Source organism: Chiloscyllium plagiosum, unplaced genomic scaffold (assembly GCF_037043375.1).
Source record: "Chiloscyllium plagiosum isolate Xiang-an unplaced genomic scaffold, Cpla_swu_hap1 HiC_scaffold_6, whole genome shotgun sequence".
NCBI lineage: Eukaryota > Metazoa > Chordata > Chondrichthyes > Orectolobiformes > Hemiscylliidae > Chiloscyllium > Chiloscyllium plagiosum.
In genome coordinates this window covers 13220045-13237641 of record NW_028270144.1, presented here as the reverse complement: position 1 = coordinate 13237641, position 17597 = coordinate 13220045, and the positions used below count along the sequence as shown (strand labels likewise).

At 42.4% G+C, this 17597-nt stretch overlaps 1 protein-coding gene across 1 annotated transcript in view; it reads left to right on the top strand.

Annotated features, from left to right (window-relative positions):
- The first annotated feature begins 603 nt into the window (after positions 1 to 603).
- Positions 604 to 17597, top strand: part of LOC122550450 (insulin receptor substrate 2-like) — a 44716-nt gene continuing 27722 nt past the window's right edge. Inside the window, exon 1 of the mRNA XM_043691192.2 lies at positions 604 to 3952. Coding sequence (XP_043547127.2) covers positions 604 to 3952 — 3349 coding nt within the window. The remainder of the gene's footprint in view (positions 3953 to 17597) is intronic.

Here is a 17597-nt window from a genome sequence, read left to right as displayed (position 1 = left end):
TCCCCTCCCCTCATTCCCTCCCCTCCCCTCCCCTCATTCCCTCCCTCCCCTCCCCTCATTCCCCTCCCTCCCCTCCCCTCATTCCCCTCCCTCCCCTCCCTCCCCCCCCTCCCTCCCCTCATTCCCCTCCCTCCCCTCCCTCCCCTCCCTCCCTCCCCTCCCCTCATTCCCCCCCCTCCCCTCCCCTCATTCCCCCCCTCCCCTCCCCTCATTCCCCCCCTCCCCTCCCCTCATTCCCCCCCTTCCCTCCCCTCCTTTCCCCCTTCCCTCCCCTCCTTTCCCCCTTCCCTCCCCTCCTTTCCCTCCCCTCCTTTCCCCCCCTCCTTTCCCCCTTCCCTCCCCTCCTTTCCCCCTTCCCTCCCCTCCTTTCCCCCTTCCCTCCCCTCATTCCCCCCTTCCCTCCCCTCATTCCTCCTTCCCTTCTTCCCCCTTCCCCTCCCCTCCTTTCCCCCCTTCCCCTCCCCTCCTTTCCCCCCTTCCCCTCCCCTCCTTTCCCCCCTTCCCCTCCCCTCCTTTCCCAGTATTTCTCTGTAGCTGTTCCCTGCACCTTCCCTGCGCGGTGCCGTGTGTGTGTGTGTGTGTGTGTGTGGGGAGGGAGGTCACATGTTGTTTTGCTGTGCAGCCAGTCAATGTGTGTGTGTGTGTTATTTACAGCTCCCACTTCCACTCTGGTACCGGCAGAGAGAGAGAGAGAGGGACAGGAGCAGAGAAAACAGAGAGGAGCAGAAACCTGCAGCGGCTGGTGTTGTTGGGGGAAAGATGGCCAGTCCTCCCGTGTTAAAGGCGGGCGTGGGGGGCCATCTCTGTTTCCCCAAAGTGAAGAAATGCGGCTACTTGAAGAAACAGAAACACGGGCACAAGAGGTTCTTCGTGCTGAGGGAGCGGAGCGGCGATTGCCCGGCTCGGCTGGAGTATTACGAGAACGAGAAGAAGTGGAGGAACAAGTCGGCAGCGAAGAGAGTGATCCCTTTGGAAAGCTGCCTGAACATCAACAAGAGAGCAGACGCCAAACACAAATACCTCATCGCCCTCTACACCAAGGACGAGTATTTGGCTGTGGCGGCTGACAGCGAGCAGGAGCAGGAAAGTTGGTTCCACGCCCTCACTGAGCTGCTGAACCAGGACCAGCTCCTGCAGCACGACCAGGTGGGCTATGGTCTGCTCACCCCCGCCTCTGCCCTCTACAAGGAAGTGTGGCAGGTCAACCTGAAGCCCAAAGGCTTGGGGCAAGCGAAGAACCTCACCGGCTTTTACATGCTGTGCCTTTCCAGTAAGAGCATGGGCTTTGTGAAGCTCAATTCCCAGGTCCCCTCTGTCAACCTGCAGCTCATGAACATCCGCCGCTGTGGGCACTCCGAGAATTTCTTCTTCATGGAGGTGGGTAGGTCAGCGTCGACCGGGCCCGGCGAGCTCTGGATGCAGGTCGACGACTCGGTGGTGGCGCAGCACATCCACGAGACCATCCTGGAGGCCATGAAGGCGATGAAGGAGCTGTGCGAGTTCCGGCCCCGCAGCAAGAGCCAGTCCTCGGGCTCCAACCCCATCACCGTGCCCACCAGGCGGCACCTGAACAACCTGCCGCCCAGCCAGACCGGCCTCCAGAGGAGGTCGAGGACTGACAGCGTCAACGCCCCGCTAACGGCCAATAAGATCACCTCGTGCCGCATGAGGACCGCCAGTGAAGGCGACAGTACCATGTGCCGACCCGAGTCAATGACCAGAAACCCCATCAGCCCCAGCATGGTGAGAACACACTTTAGCCGTTCGAGTACCATGTGCAGGAACTCCAGAGTGATCCCTCACAGTTCTCTTCACCACAGTCGGTCAATGTCTATGCCAATGTCCCATTCGCCCCCATCGGCCACCAGTCCAGTGAGTCTGTCCTCGAGCAGCGGGCACGGATCTGCATCAGACACCATACCTAGACCATCCAGTGGCAGTGCATCTGTTTCAGGTTCCCCGAGCGATGGTGGCTTTATTTCTTTTGACGAGTACGGTTCCAGCCCGGGCGATTTAAGACATTATGTGGGAAACCGAAGTAACACACCCGAGTCCCTCACTGAAACACCACCTGTTCGAGAAGGCAGTGAATTGTATGGATATATGTTAATGGAAAGGCACAGTGCTGGCCACTTTAATGCTGGCTGTTATCAGACAGCTAGGGATGAAAGTGCAGAACTGGAGAAGAGCTACAGGAAGAGAACTTACTCTTTAACAACTCCGTGCCGTCAGAAAGCCACATCACAGGTTTCTTCAGTTTCATTAGATGAATATACTCTAATGAAAGCTACCTGCATGGGGAGCTCTGGACGTCTGTCACACACTGCCTCCCCCAAAGTAGCCTACAATCCTTACCCGGAAGATTACTGCGACATTGAAATAGGGTCCCAAAGGAGCTCTGGCTCCACTAACCTTGGTGATGACGGTTATATGCCAATGACTCCTGGAGTAGCACCGGCACCTAACAAAAGTGATGATTACATGCCAATGAGCCCGAAAAGTATTTCTGCCCCAAAACAAATCATTAATCCCCGATCACATTCTCAAGTGAATGCAAATGGATACAAGAACATTTCTCCGATTGGGAGCTGCTCGCCTGACCCAAGTGGATACATGAGAATGTGGTGTGGGTCAAAGTTATCTGTTGAAAGCTCTGATGGAAAGTTTAACCATGATGAATATATGAACATGTCTCCTATTGACTGTTGTGCATCAGTGACTCCTCCAGACTACTTTTTCAACCCTGTAGGTGATGATGTTCCCAAACCCGGCTACTCCTTCCACTCATTACCCCGATCTTACAAACCCCAGTGTCAGAAAAATGGTGAAAATGATCATTATGTTTTGATGAATTCGCCGGGCAGTGTTATTCTTGAAGAACCAGCATTTAATGCGAAGTCTGGCACATCTTGTGCTGTCAGTCATGCTTCTCGTTCGCCAGGGAGGCAAAGTCAGACAGATAGTTTAGTGTCCAGAGGAAGAGCGATGAGACCCACGAGATTGTCACTGGACAAGTTGAGAGCCAGCACATTACCAAGTACAAATGAGCATCCTTTACCCCCAGAACCAAAGAGCCCAGGAGAATATATTAATATTGATTTCAACAACAAATTTGTGTACTCCCCACCTGCTGTGTCATTACAAAGTTCCTTATCTTCCAAGGAATGCGGTAATGCTCAAAGGAAGTCAGCAGTGTCTGACTACATGAACCTCGATCTCAACTCTCAGTCACCAAAGAGTGGAGTTGTTCCTTGCGGTTCCTTTGATTCAGCCTCTGGATCGTCAGTTGCGTGCTCCAGCATCAACCACCCGACTGACATTTACCTTAAAGGTCAGGTTGGGACATCTTACCTCCCCAGCCCTTTGGAAGACGAGACTGATTATACAGATATGACTTTTGGAATGGCTACAACAACTTCACTATCCGTTTCACCAAAACATGAAAGTATCCAAGTGGCAAGCCCCACCACTGGTGTGAAAAGACTATCCCTGATTGATCAGATGCCTCCGGTTGAGGTTTTCATGCTTCCGAGTCTGCCACCCGATCCCAATCGAGGGGCAAAAGTAATCCGCGCCGATCCCCAGGGGCGAAGGCGTCATAGCTCAGAAACGTTCTCTTCCACCACAACGGTCACACCTGTTTCGCCTTCATTTGCTCACGATCCCAAGAGACACAGTTCTGCTTCATTTGAGAATGTTTCTCTCAGAAAGAATGATGAAGCTGAAGAGGAACAAGGAAGCCCGATGTGCCGCAAAACCTCCACTGGTTTCCAGAACGGGCTGAACTACATTGCCTTAGATTTAATGGATGATGATTTGACGAGATGCGAGAAGCTAATACGATGTCGATCAACTCCTCAAGCCAAAGGAAGTATTAATGGTTCAGATGCCAGCACATACGCCAGAATAGACTTTGTATCAAAGAATTTGGACCGGGCTGCTGCTGTGGAAGGTTTGTCAACTATCTATGTTTATCTTTTTAAGATTTTTGTTCAGTTCTAAGCATGTATTGCTGTATGTTTGAATGTGCGAGTAACCAGTGTTGTTGCTCTTTTATGGATAGGCAGTTTGAATTTGCAGGCATTCACAATGATTTTTCAAATATGAAACTTGGCAGGTAGGTGGGAAAGTACTTTAGAGGCATTTGGTTATTCCTCTGCCATTTTACTTAGAATTGAATGCACGTCTGCACTTCACTCCACTCCACCCCCCAAAATAAGCCATCTGCACTTTTTATTGCTGAACTGCCTGGAAGCTGTTGATAATTGCAGTTACCTCTTGAAGGTGGGGAGACAAACAGTGTACTTTGTGTTATGTCAAACACTGAAAGTGAAGCATTCATGTAAAACCCTCGCTGTTATAAGTTCCACTCCTTACAGACTTTCAATATTCCTTTTCCTTTGGTTTACTTAAAGGCAAAATGTTGTAGCATTGCCCATTAAACATCAAGCTCTTTTTAAATTAAATGTTCATGTCCAGCTTGTTACAATTAGAGTGGCATTGCCTGTTGCTTTTTACATTGTGTAAACTACCTTATCAGATGACAGAGTTCAAGACGTGGGGACATGAAAGAAAAATCAGAGATGGAATACTTATTTTGGATTTAACCAGCCGAATTAATCTTTGTTTAGAATTTAAGCACAGCTACAATCAAAGGCAAAGGGAAAGGCAAGGGAGCAAGAGTGGAGGTTGGTGTTTATGTTGTAGAGAGGAGGAGGAATCTCTTCAGTGATCTGTTTAATCATGAAATCAATATTAAGAGCAGTCATGGTGATTGAAAGTGCAGCATATAGAAAATACAGTTAAAATAATGCAAAGTTTGAACTCCAGTGTTGGAGTTCTTATGTGATGAATGCTCCTGTGAATATTTATTGAGAATTTATATTGGTGCTTCAGGATCTGAAGCACAAATTTAAGCACAAGTGGAAGCAATCAGTTTATCTCTCATTACAGTCTTGATTTTCATTTACTTTGGGATTTTCAGTTCTGTTGGTTAGTCAAACTGAAACCAAAAGCTGAGTAGCAGCTGTCTTTTTGGGTTTAGTTTGACACAGGGAAGCTACTACAGTGATAGCTGGGTTTCACAGCAGTACTACATCTGTGCTAGGGAAGAACTGAAACAGATTTTAGATGTTTGGACGCATAGTTGTGCTGGTAATTAAGTAGAAATGTGTCGAGATAGAAGTTGTAAATGTCTCAGTATTACGGTACCAGGATATTCCACATGTTTATATAATATCATGGTTCATATGCTTTTTGTTCCTATGTATGACTTAAGCAGTAAGTTATTTCAGAACATATGATTTGTGAGATTAACTACTGTGTATGTCTCTGACTTCTGCTGAAATCTGAGCCAGGTACTTTAGTCATTTCGATGGAAAAACACACAATCTCTGATGAATACATTTTTTGAAAGCAGTTTCATTTGGTTAATAGTAGTACTGTGAGCATTTCTGATCAGGCTGTGTTCACATTCAGTCCTGTGGAACACTAGTGACATTATTGTCATAAAATACAAAGTGAAATGCTTTTAGTTTGTTTGCAGACTAGTTGGCACAGGTATTAGATGAAAAGAAAATCACTTTTAACAAGCTGAGGCTTGTTCAAAATGATGTCAGTATGTTATTGTAAGATTCCTATAACACATTTAATCAGGAAATTGTGTTATTTTATACGGTGGTTGAATTGAACTGTGTGTCTGATTAGTCACTGGGCTGATCTGTTGCAAAATTGGATCAGCACCACTGAACAAAAAGACACCACATTCTGTTCATTCATGTTAAATAGCACGTTTGGATGCCAAAAAGGCACTGAAAAATGTAGCTTGTTTGTAACTGGTAGTCTAGTACTACTAGCTGCCAGCCTGTCTGTGATTTATTTACTTTATTAGCTGCTTTTGCTAGGGGCAACGAGAGAGCTGTTCATTTCTGTACGTGGCACTAGTTGGCGTGTTTCTCTAAAGTCATGGAATTGTATACAGTGAGAAATTGCCTCATTTTAGGGAGATTAATCTGAGAAATAGATTGCAGCATGAGCATCGATGGATAGGAATCTGAGCCACTTTCTGCATCTAAGGCTCTTTTGTTGGTCTGTTAATCTGCTAAGAACAAAATGTACAAAGCACACAAAGTGTGTGCACACGTTCCAGGGCAGAGGCTTAATAATTGTTTACCAAAGATTCCTGAGAGCATCCGTAAAGTACTAAAGACGAAAGATGGTAACCGGATGAGTATTCTGAAGAAAATTTCAGTTGGCTTTATTTAAATGCACAATTGTATTAAAGAAGGAGAATGAACTCTTTCCCCCCACACCTTCAAGAGGAACAATAATTTGACAAAGGTTAAAAAAGAACCTTCTTTGCTTTGCTCTTATATATCTCCTGCTCCCCCAACTTTGTCTTTAGCTGCCACACTCTGCAATTCCGTCATGAAAAGCTTGACTCATTTTTCTCCTTTTAATAACATGATTAAAACCCTTCTTTTGACTTAATGTTTGATCACTCTCCTAAAATCTGCTTTAGCTCAGTGTTCATTCTTTCACTCCACTTCTCTGAAGCAATGTTTGGACTTTTTGCTATGTTAATAACATTTTATGTTATTGAAAGGGATTTTTAAAATCTCTGTTTTAAATTCCCACACTTTTTGATTACAATTTAACACCGGTTTTAGCTTTATTTATGATGAGAAAATAACTTTCAGAGAGTATTCAGTTTTGGTCTAGCAGCACTTTTAAGATTCAATTAAATGTGGAAAGCAGGCCCTTCGGCCCAACCAGTCCCCATCGACCCTCTGAAGAGTAACCCACCGACACCCATTTCCCTCTGACTAAAGCAACTAACACTATGGACGATTTTAGCATGGCCAATTCACCTGACCTGCACATCTTTGGACTGTGGGAGGAAACCAGAGCAAACCCACACAGACACAGGGAGAACGTGCAAACTCCACACGGTCACCCGAGGCCGGAATCGAACCAGGGACCCTGGTGCTGTGAGGCAGCAGTGCTAACAATTGAGCCACCATGCCATAGTCCAAGTATAAGAAAAATGGATGTTTTTAGCATTAAAACAGTTTACTGTAGACAAATGAATCTTAGCATAGGTCGTATAAACATGACAATCTAATAACACTCAGCAACAGGAGAAGGCCATCTAGCCCCAATGAGCCTTCTCTGCTATTCAATCTGATCATGGCTGACCAATCACTTCAATGCCTTTCACCCATCTCTGTTATGGCACTGGTGATTAGAAATCCATCAGTCTCTCCCTTAACCTCACCCAAACACTGAGCCTCCAGTGGTACAGAATTCTGAAGATTTCCAACCCTCTGAGTAAAAAACAAAAACCTCCTGTTCTCAGACTTAAGTGACATCCCCCTTATTTTTAAATTGTGACTCTGATGCTAGACTTCACAATTGGGCCAAACATCTTATCTACAGCAACCCTGTCCATTCTTTGCAAGTTTCAGTGTGGTGGGTTTCGGGCTGTATTTCGACCAAGTGCTGGTGTGGGTCTGCTGCAAGCTTTTGCACTGTCCCCAAAATGGACCTAAGTGAATAATCCTTTGGTTTGATTGCATGAAGTGTACATTTTGTGTGATGTTAAATGTCATTTAGAAAATGTTCATGACCACTGATACAGTCTTCAAAATGCCTAAACATGAACATCTTGAGAGCTTCAGCTCCTGATGGGAGAAAGTGAGGACTACGGATGCTAGAGTTCAAGAGTCGAGGGTGTGGCGCTGGAAAAACTCAGCCGGTTAGGCAGCATCTGAAGAGCAGCTGAATCGACATTTCGAACATAAGCCATTCATCAGGAAATTCTGTCCAAAACGTCAATTCTCGTGCCCTGCAAATGCTGCCTGACCTGCTGTGTTTTTTCAGCACCACACTCTCGACTTCAGATACTGATACCAACATTTGGAGCCATTAGAACACTTTTAGTCACACAGGCACAGGGCTGGCTTTGAAACAGGACCTGTTGAGCAACATACACTCGTCATTGTCTGGATTGAATCTTATTCAGGACACCAGGTGCAATGTCACTTAAGAATTCTGATACCGAACAGGACAATTCATTTGGGCCTGCCCAAGGTATTTGGAAGCATGTATGAAGCAGAAGGGCTCTTGTAGTACAGTGGTAGTGACACTAGTCTGGGCCAAAGCTGCTCCAGAGCTTTTTCATAGGACATCTCAACAGGTTGATTAAAAAATATCTGTACTTCAGCAGACTCACAGAAAACCCATCCACACTCAAAATTGAAGGAACCTGACCCAAAACAGATCAGAGCTTTGTTCATTTGTTTATTTAAAAGAAACACTGGTCGGTGAAGAAGAATAGAGAAGGTTGGTACAGTCACAGGGTCAAATGTAATGCTCATAAAGCCCTGTACCTGGCTAAGCCAATGGTATCAACTTCAAAATTACTATATATATTTTCTCATTGGATATAAAACAATTCATCTTTCAGCCACTAACCCAGGCTAAACTAGTGTGGATTTTAATCCAGCTATTGGAATGTCCCCCTAATGAGGCCCCTCGTATTCGATGCTTAAATATCTCCAGATCTTGAATTCCAGGATTCACAAAGAAATTAATATCATTAGTGATAATTGTCTCTACGGCTACAGAATACTTTTAATGTTTCTGTTTTACTCCAGCATCTCCCCTTCTTCCTATATAAACAATTCGTTGAATTTAGTTATTTTAAAATTAGTTTAAAAGAAAGTTCAAAACATTCTCTTTTTTTTTTGCTGTACACTTTCCTGCTGCTTCAGAAAAATGTGTTTTTTCCCTGATATCTCAGTAATGGTTCACTGGCCTGGTACTGGGATAGATGAAGGAGCATTGCACTGGTTGGAATGCCCCAGGGCTGGGATTGCTTGCCACAGCTCCTACTCCTGAACAATATCAAGTTACCCCAGCCCTGCTTGGAAAATTGCCAGTGTATGGGTGTCAGATGAGGACAGAGTTGAAGCTCACTGGGTGATACCCTCAATCATGTTTCTCGTGCGCACTGTGTCCTGGCTCCACACGCAGCAGAGCAATCCTCTGATTCTGCTATCCAAGTGACCTTTACTGTCCTTCAGCACAAAGGGAGCAGCAAGCCATTCAAATCTCTATTGTCAAGCAGCCAATTTGAGGGAGAAAATGTATGGAAATTGTGGTTGGCAAACCTTTAGCTGAAGAAGAAAAACAAGTGACATAAAATGTTTTGAAAGGCATTATTGTGTCATATCTTTTACATGCTTCCAAACAATTGGTAAAATGGCTTCTTAATAAAAGCTGTATCAGTTTATGTTAAAAATGTTTACCTCATACCTCGCTGGGATGTCCCAAAGTGCTTCACTACTAGTGAATTACTCTACAACAATGATGGTAGGAAAATAATAGAATGCTAAACCAATAAATAGAACTCTTATAGACAATGTTTCTGTGTAGTTCATGATTAGTACTTCTGAACTGTTGGACCTTCAGGAACTTAAGAATATATCAATACTTTAGCAGGGCTTATCCTCAGTGGCTCTGAGCATTGCAGGAGATTGCATTGTGAAGCCAGAATGCAGGTTTTCCCACTCAGCTCAATCTGTGGTTGCCTGTGTTAATATGAGAGCAAACAGAATGGTTTCCATTGTTGGGATTATGGAGTATTTATTCCAGGTTACTCCAGTGAGCCTCCGAATTGCTGTTCATTTGCAACACAGTACAACCTCGATTATCCAAATGAGACGGGCAGAGAGTATTTTTTTCGGATAACTGATTGTTCGGATAATGTTTTTACAGGACCTTGAGGTCTTGTTCAGATCATCCAAAATTTGGATTATTGACGTTTAGATAACTGAGGTTGTTCTCTATTGGGAATAGGTCAGCTGCCTATCTTATATTCGTGGACATGATGGGACCAAACAGCTTCCTTTATTTCTAGTACTGTCATATACTGGCTTCACACATCAGTTGCTTTTGTCTTCATTTTTAAAAAAATGTATACATTCATCAGATGTTGGCATTGCTGGTTGCCCATCACAAAATGGTAGAGGGCTGCCTTGAACCACTGTAGTTCATTTGGTGTGGGTATACTCAGCGTTTAGGAGGGAGTTCCTTAATTTTGACCCAGTAATAGTGAAGGAACAGCGATTATATTTCCAAGTCAGGATGGTGAGTGGCTTGGAGGGGAACGTGCAGGTGATATCTGCTGACCTTGTCCTTCCAGATGGTTGTGGGTTTGGGAGGTGCTGTGTCAGGAGCCTTGTTGAGCATCTGCAGCACGTCTTGCACATGGTATGTACTGCTGCTGCTGCTGAGCATTGGTGGTGAAAGGAGTGAATGTTTGGACATTGTATCAATGAAGTAGGCTGCTTTGTCCTTTGTTTGCATTGTCACCACAGAACTTGCTCTACCCTGCAACGATAGTCCACCTGAACCAAACTGATGCCTGAGGTAACAAGCTGGTTAAAGCTAGTTCAGAGCACGCACTTTTCTCTTGCCACTCAGCTTTCCAGAAGCAGAGGTTACACATCGCCATGATGATCCATGTGTGCACAGTGAGGGAGAACTAGTGAACTGTGAGATCAACTCTCAGAGGCTCAGCACTCGACCAATCGATCATGATCTGTGTGTTGGAGACCAAGGCTATATGGCCCGTCAAACTGGATTTAAAAGAATCAGAAGTGAATAACTGGGGAGAAGGCAATATCGATCTATCTTATGCGAATGACCGAAATGTTGGCTAGTTGGACGGTTTTACTTTGGTTGTAGTCTGCATCTTCATCCAAAGCATGCATTAAGCCTGAGTGGTTAAAGCTGAGGATGTCATTCTGAAAGACCAGTTTACTAGTCTTGGCTACCTGTGAGTCCAAGTTCTGCTTACTGTGATGTACCCTGTAGCATGTGTTGATTTCATTTACTTATGTCGTTAATTGCACGGACAGTATTAACTAATTGGTGCAAAAATTCTAATTGGAATTCTTTTACCTCTGGCATTTTTCTGATGGAAATTAAATTTGTCTTTTAATCTAGGTCATTAGTGTGATATTATAAGTGCCTTGTCATTAGTAACAGCAGAGTTCCTTGATAAATAGTTAGTAATTTGGTAGACAGCTATAAAAATGGCTTGCTAAGAAGCTTCACTCTTTTAATGAGACATTGTCCTAGTTTAACTATTGAACTCCAATGTGGTTCTGATCAATTTAATAGCATGACCAGCTCTTCTCTCCTCTTACCAAACTTCAGTGGGAGGAGGCATATGTTACTCTGTTCCTGCTATAACACTATCAGACAGAACTGGTAACAGTGAGCCTTGGTTTACCCTGTTCATTAAACACAAATGCTGCAGTAAAGGTTCTCATTATGAGTATCATAGAATCAGGAATGGTGGAAAATGTAAAATCCGAAAGAACTGTGCATTATGTAAATCAGAAACAAAAACAGAAATTGCTGGAAAAGCTCAACAGCTCTGGCAGCATTTGTGGAGAGAAATCAGAGTTAAGGTTTCGGGTCAAGTGACCCTTTCTCAGTTCTGATGGTGGAAATTGTGCTTCTTTAGAATTTTGGGATATTTTCTCCCCATAAATCTAGTTGGCCGTGAGGGAACCAGCTAGGCTGCAGTTTGAAAGGAACACACCATTATATCATGAGCTTATGTTGAATAGCATCTTATCTAAGAACTCCTGTTCCCTAGATGCTGCCTGACCTGCTGCGCTTTTCCAGCAACACATTTCCATCTCTGCATTACAATTAGTCAATCAAATAATTTTTTCCCACAAAAAAAAATTATGGTTTCCTGTTTCAGTCAGTTCTTAGGTTTGTAATTGTGAATATGTAACTTGAACGAAACATTATAGGTGTTTAACATAAACCTAATGGAAGAAGAGGCAAAAAAAAATAAAGTTAATGTTGAGATGAACTTGCAGTATACTTTCAGCATGGTGTTTTTGCTTTTATTACGTAAACATCTGTTACATTTTTCCTTCAGTATACCATTCATTATTGCATCAGGCAACCATTAATTGGAATTTACTTTCTCGAAAGTTGTGCATGTACCTTGAAATGCTTGTGTGTTTCGAATGTGTTTAGTGTTTAAAAGCTGCAGTTGGTTTCAGGTCTTAACTGACTGTAGACTGTGATTAAAATACTTCACAAAAACAAGTGAGTCAGCTGCTTGCCAGTTGTCAGGTACTCTGTTTCCTGACTGGAATGCAGACTGGTAGTCCAAAGGTTGAGTTGCTCACTTGTTTTTTGACCTACACAGTTAGGCAAAGGGTGCTTTTGAAATGGGAAGGCTTTCATTCTGGAGGGTTGATGCCTCTGACCAAAACCTTACTCTCTCTCCCATAAATACCACTGACCAAAACCTTATTCTCTCTCCCATAAATACCATTGACCAAAACCTTACTCGCTGTCCCATAAATACCATTGACCAAACCTTACTCTCTGTCCCATAAATACCACTGACCAAAACCTTACTCTCTCTCACATAAATACCACTGACCAAACCTTACTCTCTCTCCCATAAATACCATTGACCAAAACCTTACTCTCTCTCCCTTAAATACCACTGACCAAAACCTTACTCTCTGTCCCATAAATACCATTGACTAAAACCTTATTCTCTCTCCCATAAATACCATTGATGAAAACCTTACTCTCTGTCCCATAAGTACCATTGACCAAAACCTTATTCTGTGTCCGAGATATACCATTTCTGTAACTTAAACATTCCTGTCAAAGGGAAGGGGATGACTTGCTTGATTTTGTTTTCCTTTCAAACAGATTGCTTACTAGATTCATCCTAATTTCATTTTCAATTTAATTTGAAACAGGGGACAAAGAAGTTTTTCTTGGTGAATTGTGCCTGCAATGATTGCTTTAAAATAAAGTCTGGGAATTGATTTCAACGTTTCTGCATTTTAACAGAGTATGACAAAAAAAGGACTTTTGAAAACAAAGCATTTTTATCAATCCAATTGCATGTTCTGATCATTCAGACTTCTATAATATGCAGTTACTCAATCAAAATTTTTACTTTTCCCTGTTGTGGAATTTTCGCACACACTACATGACTTCAGCCTAGACTATCAAGGGAATGATGTATCACAAAATGCTTGTCTTTTGAATGAACTGTTAACAACTCCTGTTTTGAATACTTGCTGAAGATGTTTTCCATTTTCAATTTGTCGCTGTTTCTGATGTGGGTCTAACCCATTCAGACACAGTGCTGTAACTTAAAAGTGTAAACCTAAACTTAACTAAATTAATCAGCAAAGTGGTTTGGTTGGCGTTATGTTAAGATCGATTGATTTACCTGATGATGTTTCACAATTGCACAGTGAGTTATCCAATTCAGAAGGAAATAGGCAAGAGGTTAACAAGTGAATTAATGTTAATCAGGAAAAGAGGTCAATGTGTTCCAGAGGCATGTGGAAGTTATCTAACACAGATAAATTAAGCAGTGGGTTAATTCCCCCCTCCCGCCCCTCTGTTTGGTGTGATATAGTAGCATTTAAGATTATGGGACAGTGTGAGATTGTGAGGGTACAGGATTTTACATCCTTGTAATGTTCCTTCCCACGTCACCATATTATTTTAATTTCCCCCACTTCAACCAAGGAAGGCTGCCTATCCCTAAGGAGCAGGGAGCTAATTTAAATAGCAGTGTTCCATCTGCTTCAGTTCCTTAAAGCCTTGAGTAAAATGTGGCCCTCGGGTCTTTTGTTGTCTTTTGTCCTAGACTATTAATGTAGTTTGATGGTAAGTGACTACAGTGTCTTTACTGTGACACAAGAGCTGTATTTATGGAAAAACAGTGTTGTGTTTACTTGCAGAGCGGGCAATAAACAGAATCTAAGTGGTGAACATGCAAGCATTCAGTTCTAGTCATGTACTAGTGAGTTTTTCCTCCCTGGGCAATACTGACCTAAAGTTTGGTGCAAAAGAGCCATAGCACACAGACAAAGTCATGGTAGAATTGTACTGTAGCCAGCCATCGAGTTCAGCAGCTGCAGTAGAGGTGCTATCCAGGCCCAGTTCAGATGTGCTGCCTGATTGTAATTAGAATTGAGCCTCCCGTTGCATGCTTGCATAGTCGGAGCTCTGCCCCCAGCCATTTATAAATGTTTAAAGGCCCCATGGTCAAGGGCTTCTGGCCTGTGTAAACATACAACTTCAGAAGTGCTCAGGGGGTCAAGAGCTCTGCCAGTGTGTTTTCCAAAAGAGTTCTGTCATAATACTGGATGCATAAAGCTTTTCAATGATGCTAAGTTACAATATTAATGCAGGATTAAGTCAAATAAGGGCACTTTATTCACCTTTAACTGGATTTTGTAAAACACTTTACATGACTTTAGTTATGTTTCAGTATAGAAAGGTAGGTTCCAAATGCGCAGCTTAGACTTTCATTTCATAATGACTAGTTTTCTTGTGTAAATTCTAAATAAAAGTTATTTGTGTTGTTAACACTTGTATGTTTTGATGCTTCTGAATATTTATTTACCTGTACCATCAGGGTTTTACAAGAATAGTATATTTGTGTAACTACAGGGCACATGTTTTAAAAAAAACACGAAAAGATTTGGAGGAGTCAGATAAATTCATGAACATGAAAATGAGTGGAAACAGAATTGTCTGTGCTAAGCTTTTGTTTAATTGGAGCCAATTGTGTTTTAAAAGGGAATTGAGTAGTTGATTGAAAAATGAATGTTAAGAGGTATGAGAACCTAATGGAAAATCAAGATAAATTTTGAGAAATAGGCAATGAATTGCTGTATGGGATTTGATGCCATAATTTGAAATTAAGTGATTTCCACAAAAAAAAGTATATTAGTATTTTTAACTAGAAGAAAATGTTTATTTTATCTATTCTTCCCAAATGCAATACAAATTGCTCTCCGGTTTAATGATAACGGAATGAAAAGTTTTGTCGAACAATGTTTGGGAAATTCCACATCTGCTCTGTTTGCTACCCGTGGTGTACAGCTTTAAACTTGAGTTACACCACCTAGCAAAAGCAAAACCTGTTTTTTCTCTTTGGAATTGTTTTCTAATTATAAACAAAGATTTGTTTTCTCTTTAAAGTACTGCTTCAGGACTTGGCTCACTCTAGTCTCTGAACTGTATGATTTGACAGTCAAACTGGGCTACATGCTAAAGTACAGTCAATGCAGCATCATCTTTCAGATGGTTTTTTTCATACCAAGACTCTGTCAGGTGTATGAGGTAGACCCAGTGCCATCATTCAAAGGACAGTAAGAAGCTCTAGTCTCCTGGACAACATTTAAACTGTAAAACTATCATCTGTTTGTGTGCATATTGGCTTCCATGTTTGGCTTTGTAACAACAGTAAGACTTGTGTTTATGAAACATTGTAGGCCATCTGATTGTGAACACACATGGACACTGCATTAAAGCAGGAGGCTTCAGAATGGATTCACTACTGTGTGAATCAGCCCTGATTTTATTTTTCTCTAAGCCATCAGCTAACTATCTGCTGTCATGTTGAAAGCATTTTTCTAACTTTTAATGAATGCACCCCAGTAGACACTCTTTGTGATAGTAATGAGGGTCACATCAAGAGGGTAGCAGGCAGTAAGGGTTTGCTCCTTTTTTTTAAACACCTCAGTTATAGATTAGTTCAGTTAGTATTTTTTGCTCTGTCTGCTAGAAACATACTTCACAGTTGCTAATTTAAAAAAGAAGTTTCTAAAGTGAAAAATCTACAACCACTATCCTCAGTGGTTCTTTTTGCTGGTATCACTTCCTGTGGAACCCTGTAACTAGGAAGTGAACAATTAAGATGTCCAAACGAATCACTGAGAATTTTTATCAGGGCTAATAAATCTTGTACTTGGTTTTACATTATCATCTACTTTATGTTCTGTCACTCATGTAGAGTCAGTCAGTCAATTTGTTTTTAATCAGTTGATTCCTTGTTTTCTGCTCTTGGTCCATTTATAGGTTACAAAGACATTAGCTTTAAATTTTAATTCTACCCTAAACTGAGGTAGGATTCAGTGTTCATGAAAGTGCTATTTTAGTCGTATTAGTTTGCTAACTTGTATGATCTCGTTCAAGTTCCACTGGCTCATCTGTATCAACAAGATGAAGCTGATAATTTAAACACAAATTTCAATCTTTCCCCACCCAAAAAGAAAACTAGTCTTGACTTTCAGGGTTTCCTATGGATTTTCTGGAGATTTTCAACATCTCCAATTCATTCTCCCTTCTTGTCCAAACAGCTCTGGCATTAGGATGAAGATTGTCTTGTACTATTCCTGCATGGATTTGGGGGCATCTGTGAAGTCAGCTTTCCTGAAAATATCAGCTGTTTACTCACTTTAAAGGATAATGGGCACTTGCCCTCTCAAGAATGAGATTTGTGCCATTCTACAAAAAGCAGTGAAGTTTTAAAAATTCTTTCTTGGAATGTGTGCAGTTCTGGTAAGACCAGCATTTGTTACTCTTGAACTGAGTGCCATGCATGGCCATTTTAAAAAATTCATTTGTGGGATGTGGGCGTTGCTGGCTGGCCAGCATATATTGCCTGTCCTTTGTTGTCCTTGAGAAGGTGGTGGTGAGCTACCTTCTCAAACCATTTGTAGTTTACCTGTACATTTCACAGGGCAGTTAAGATTAACTCCATTGTTGTGAATCTGGTGTCACATGTCAGCCACGCCAGGTGAAGATGGCAGATTCCCTTCCCTAAAAGATATTAGTGAACCAAATGATTAACCATAATGGTCCTGGCACATGTGTTGACGTGGTCTATGATGTAAGTTATCTGCTACAGGCTGTACCTGGGCATACATGTGCTGCTGAGGTTGGGAGGTGGAGGGTATCTGTAGAATAGGCTTCCTTGTTTGTTGCTTGCTCTGTCCTGTGACCACCTGCTCCTCTTCAGCCATGCCTGTGCCTTCCCGTCCCACAACCTACTGTTCCTCCTCCTCCATCACTGCTGAGGAAGGAGTGATCCACTTCCTTGCCCAGATGCTAAGATGGCGGCTGGTACATGCACGCATGGGTCCAATGACATCACTTGACCACGATACTGTGTTCTCCCACGCAAAAGCCTGTTGGTCCACCTGATGGTTGAAGTTCATAATAAACATGCTCATTAGTTAACCTGACGAGTGTTTGAGACAATCGATGAAAGCTGAACGTAGCTTTCAATTTCAGACATTTTATTAATTGAACTTAAATTCCATTAACTGCGATTTGAATGCATCTTACCAGAGCTTAAGCCTGGGCCTTTTCACTACTTGTCCAGTGACATTGTTCTTACACTACTGTCTGTTTGATTATAGTGGCTGAAAGTTGTGTGTTATTACACAGTTTAAGAAGCTTAATTTGCCTTCCAAGGCAGAATTAACATGGTCCCTCTGATTATGCTTTCTCAATGTTGACTCGTAGGGCTGCATCTTTGGCCTAGTTTCCACTAAGGAAAGAATTTACTCTTTATAGAAGTGACACAGTAATAACAGTAAGACAATAATCATCCAAATAAGAGCTGTGCTTCAACAATTAGCATTCTGTCACAATTTAGTGGTGCCTGTTTCTGACCAGCTGTTGAGAAGAATGCATGTGCATAATTTATTTATTACTTCCCCTTT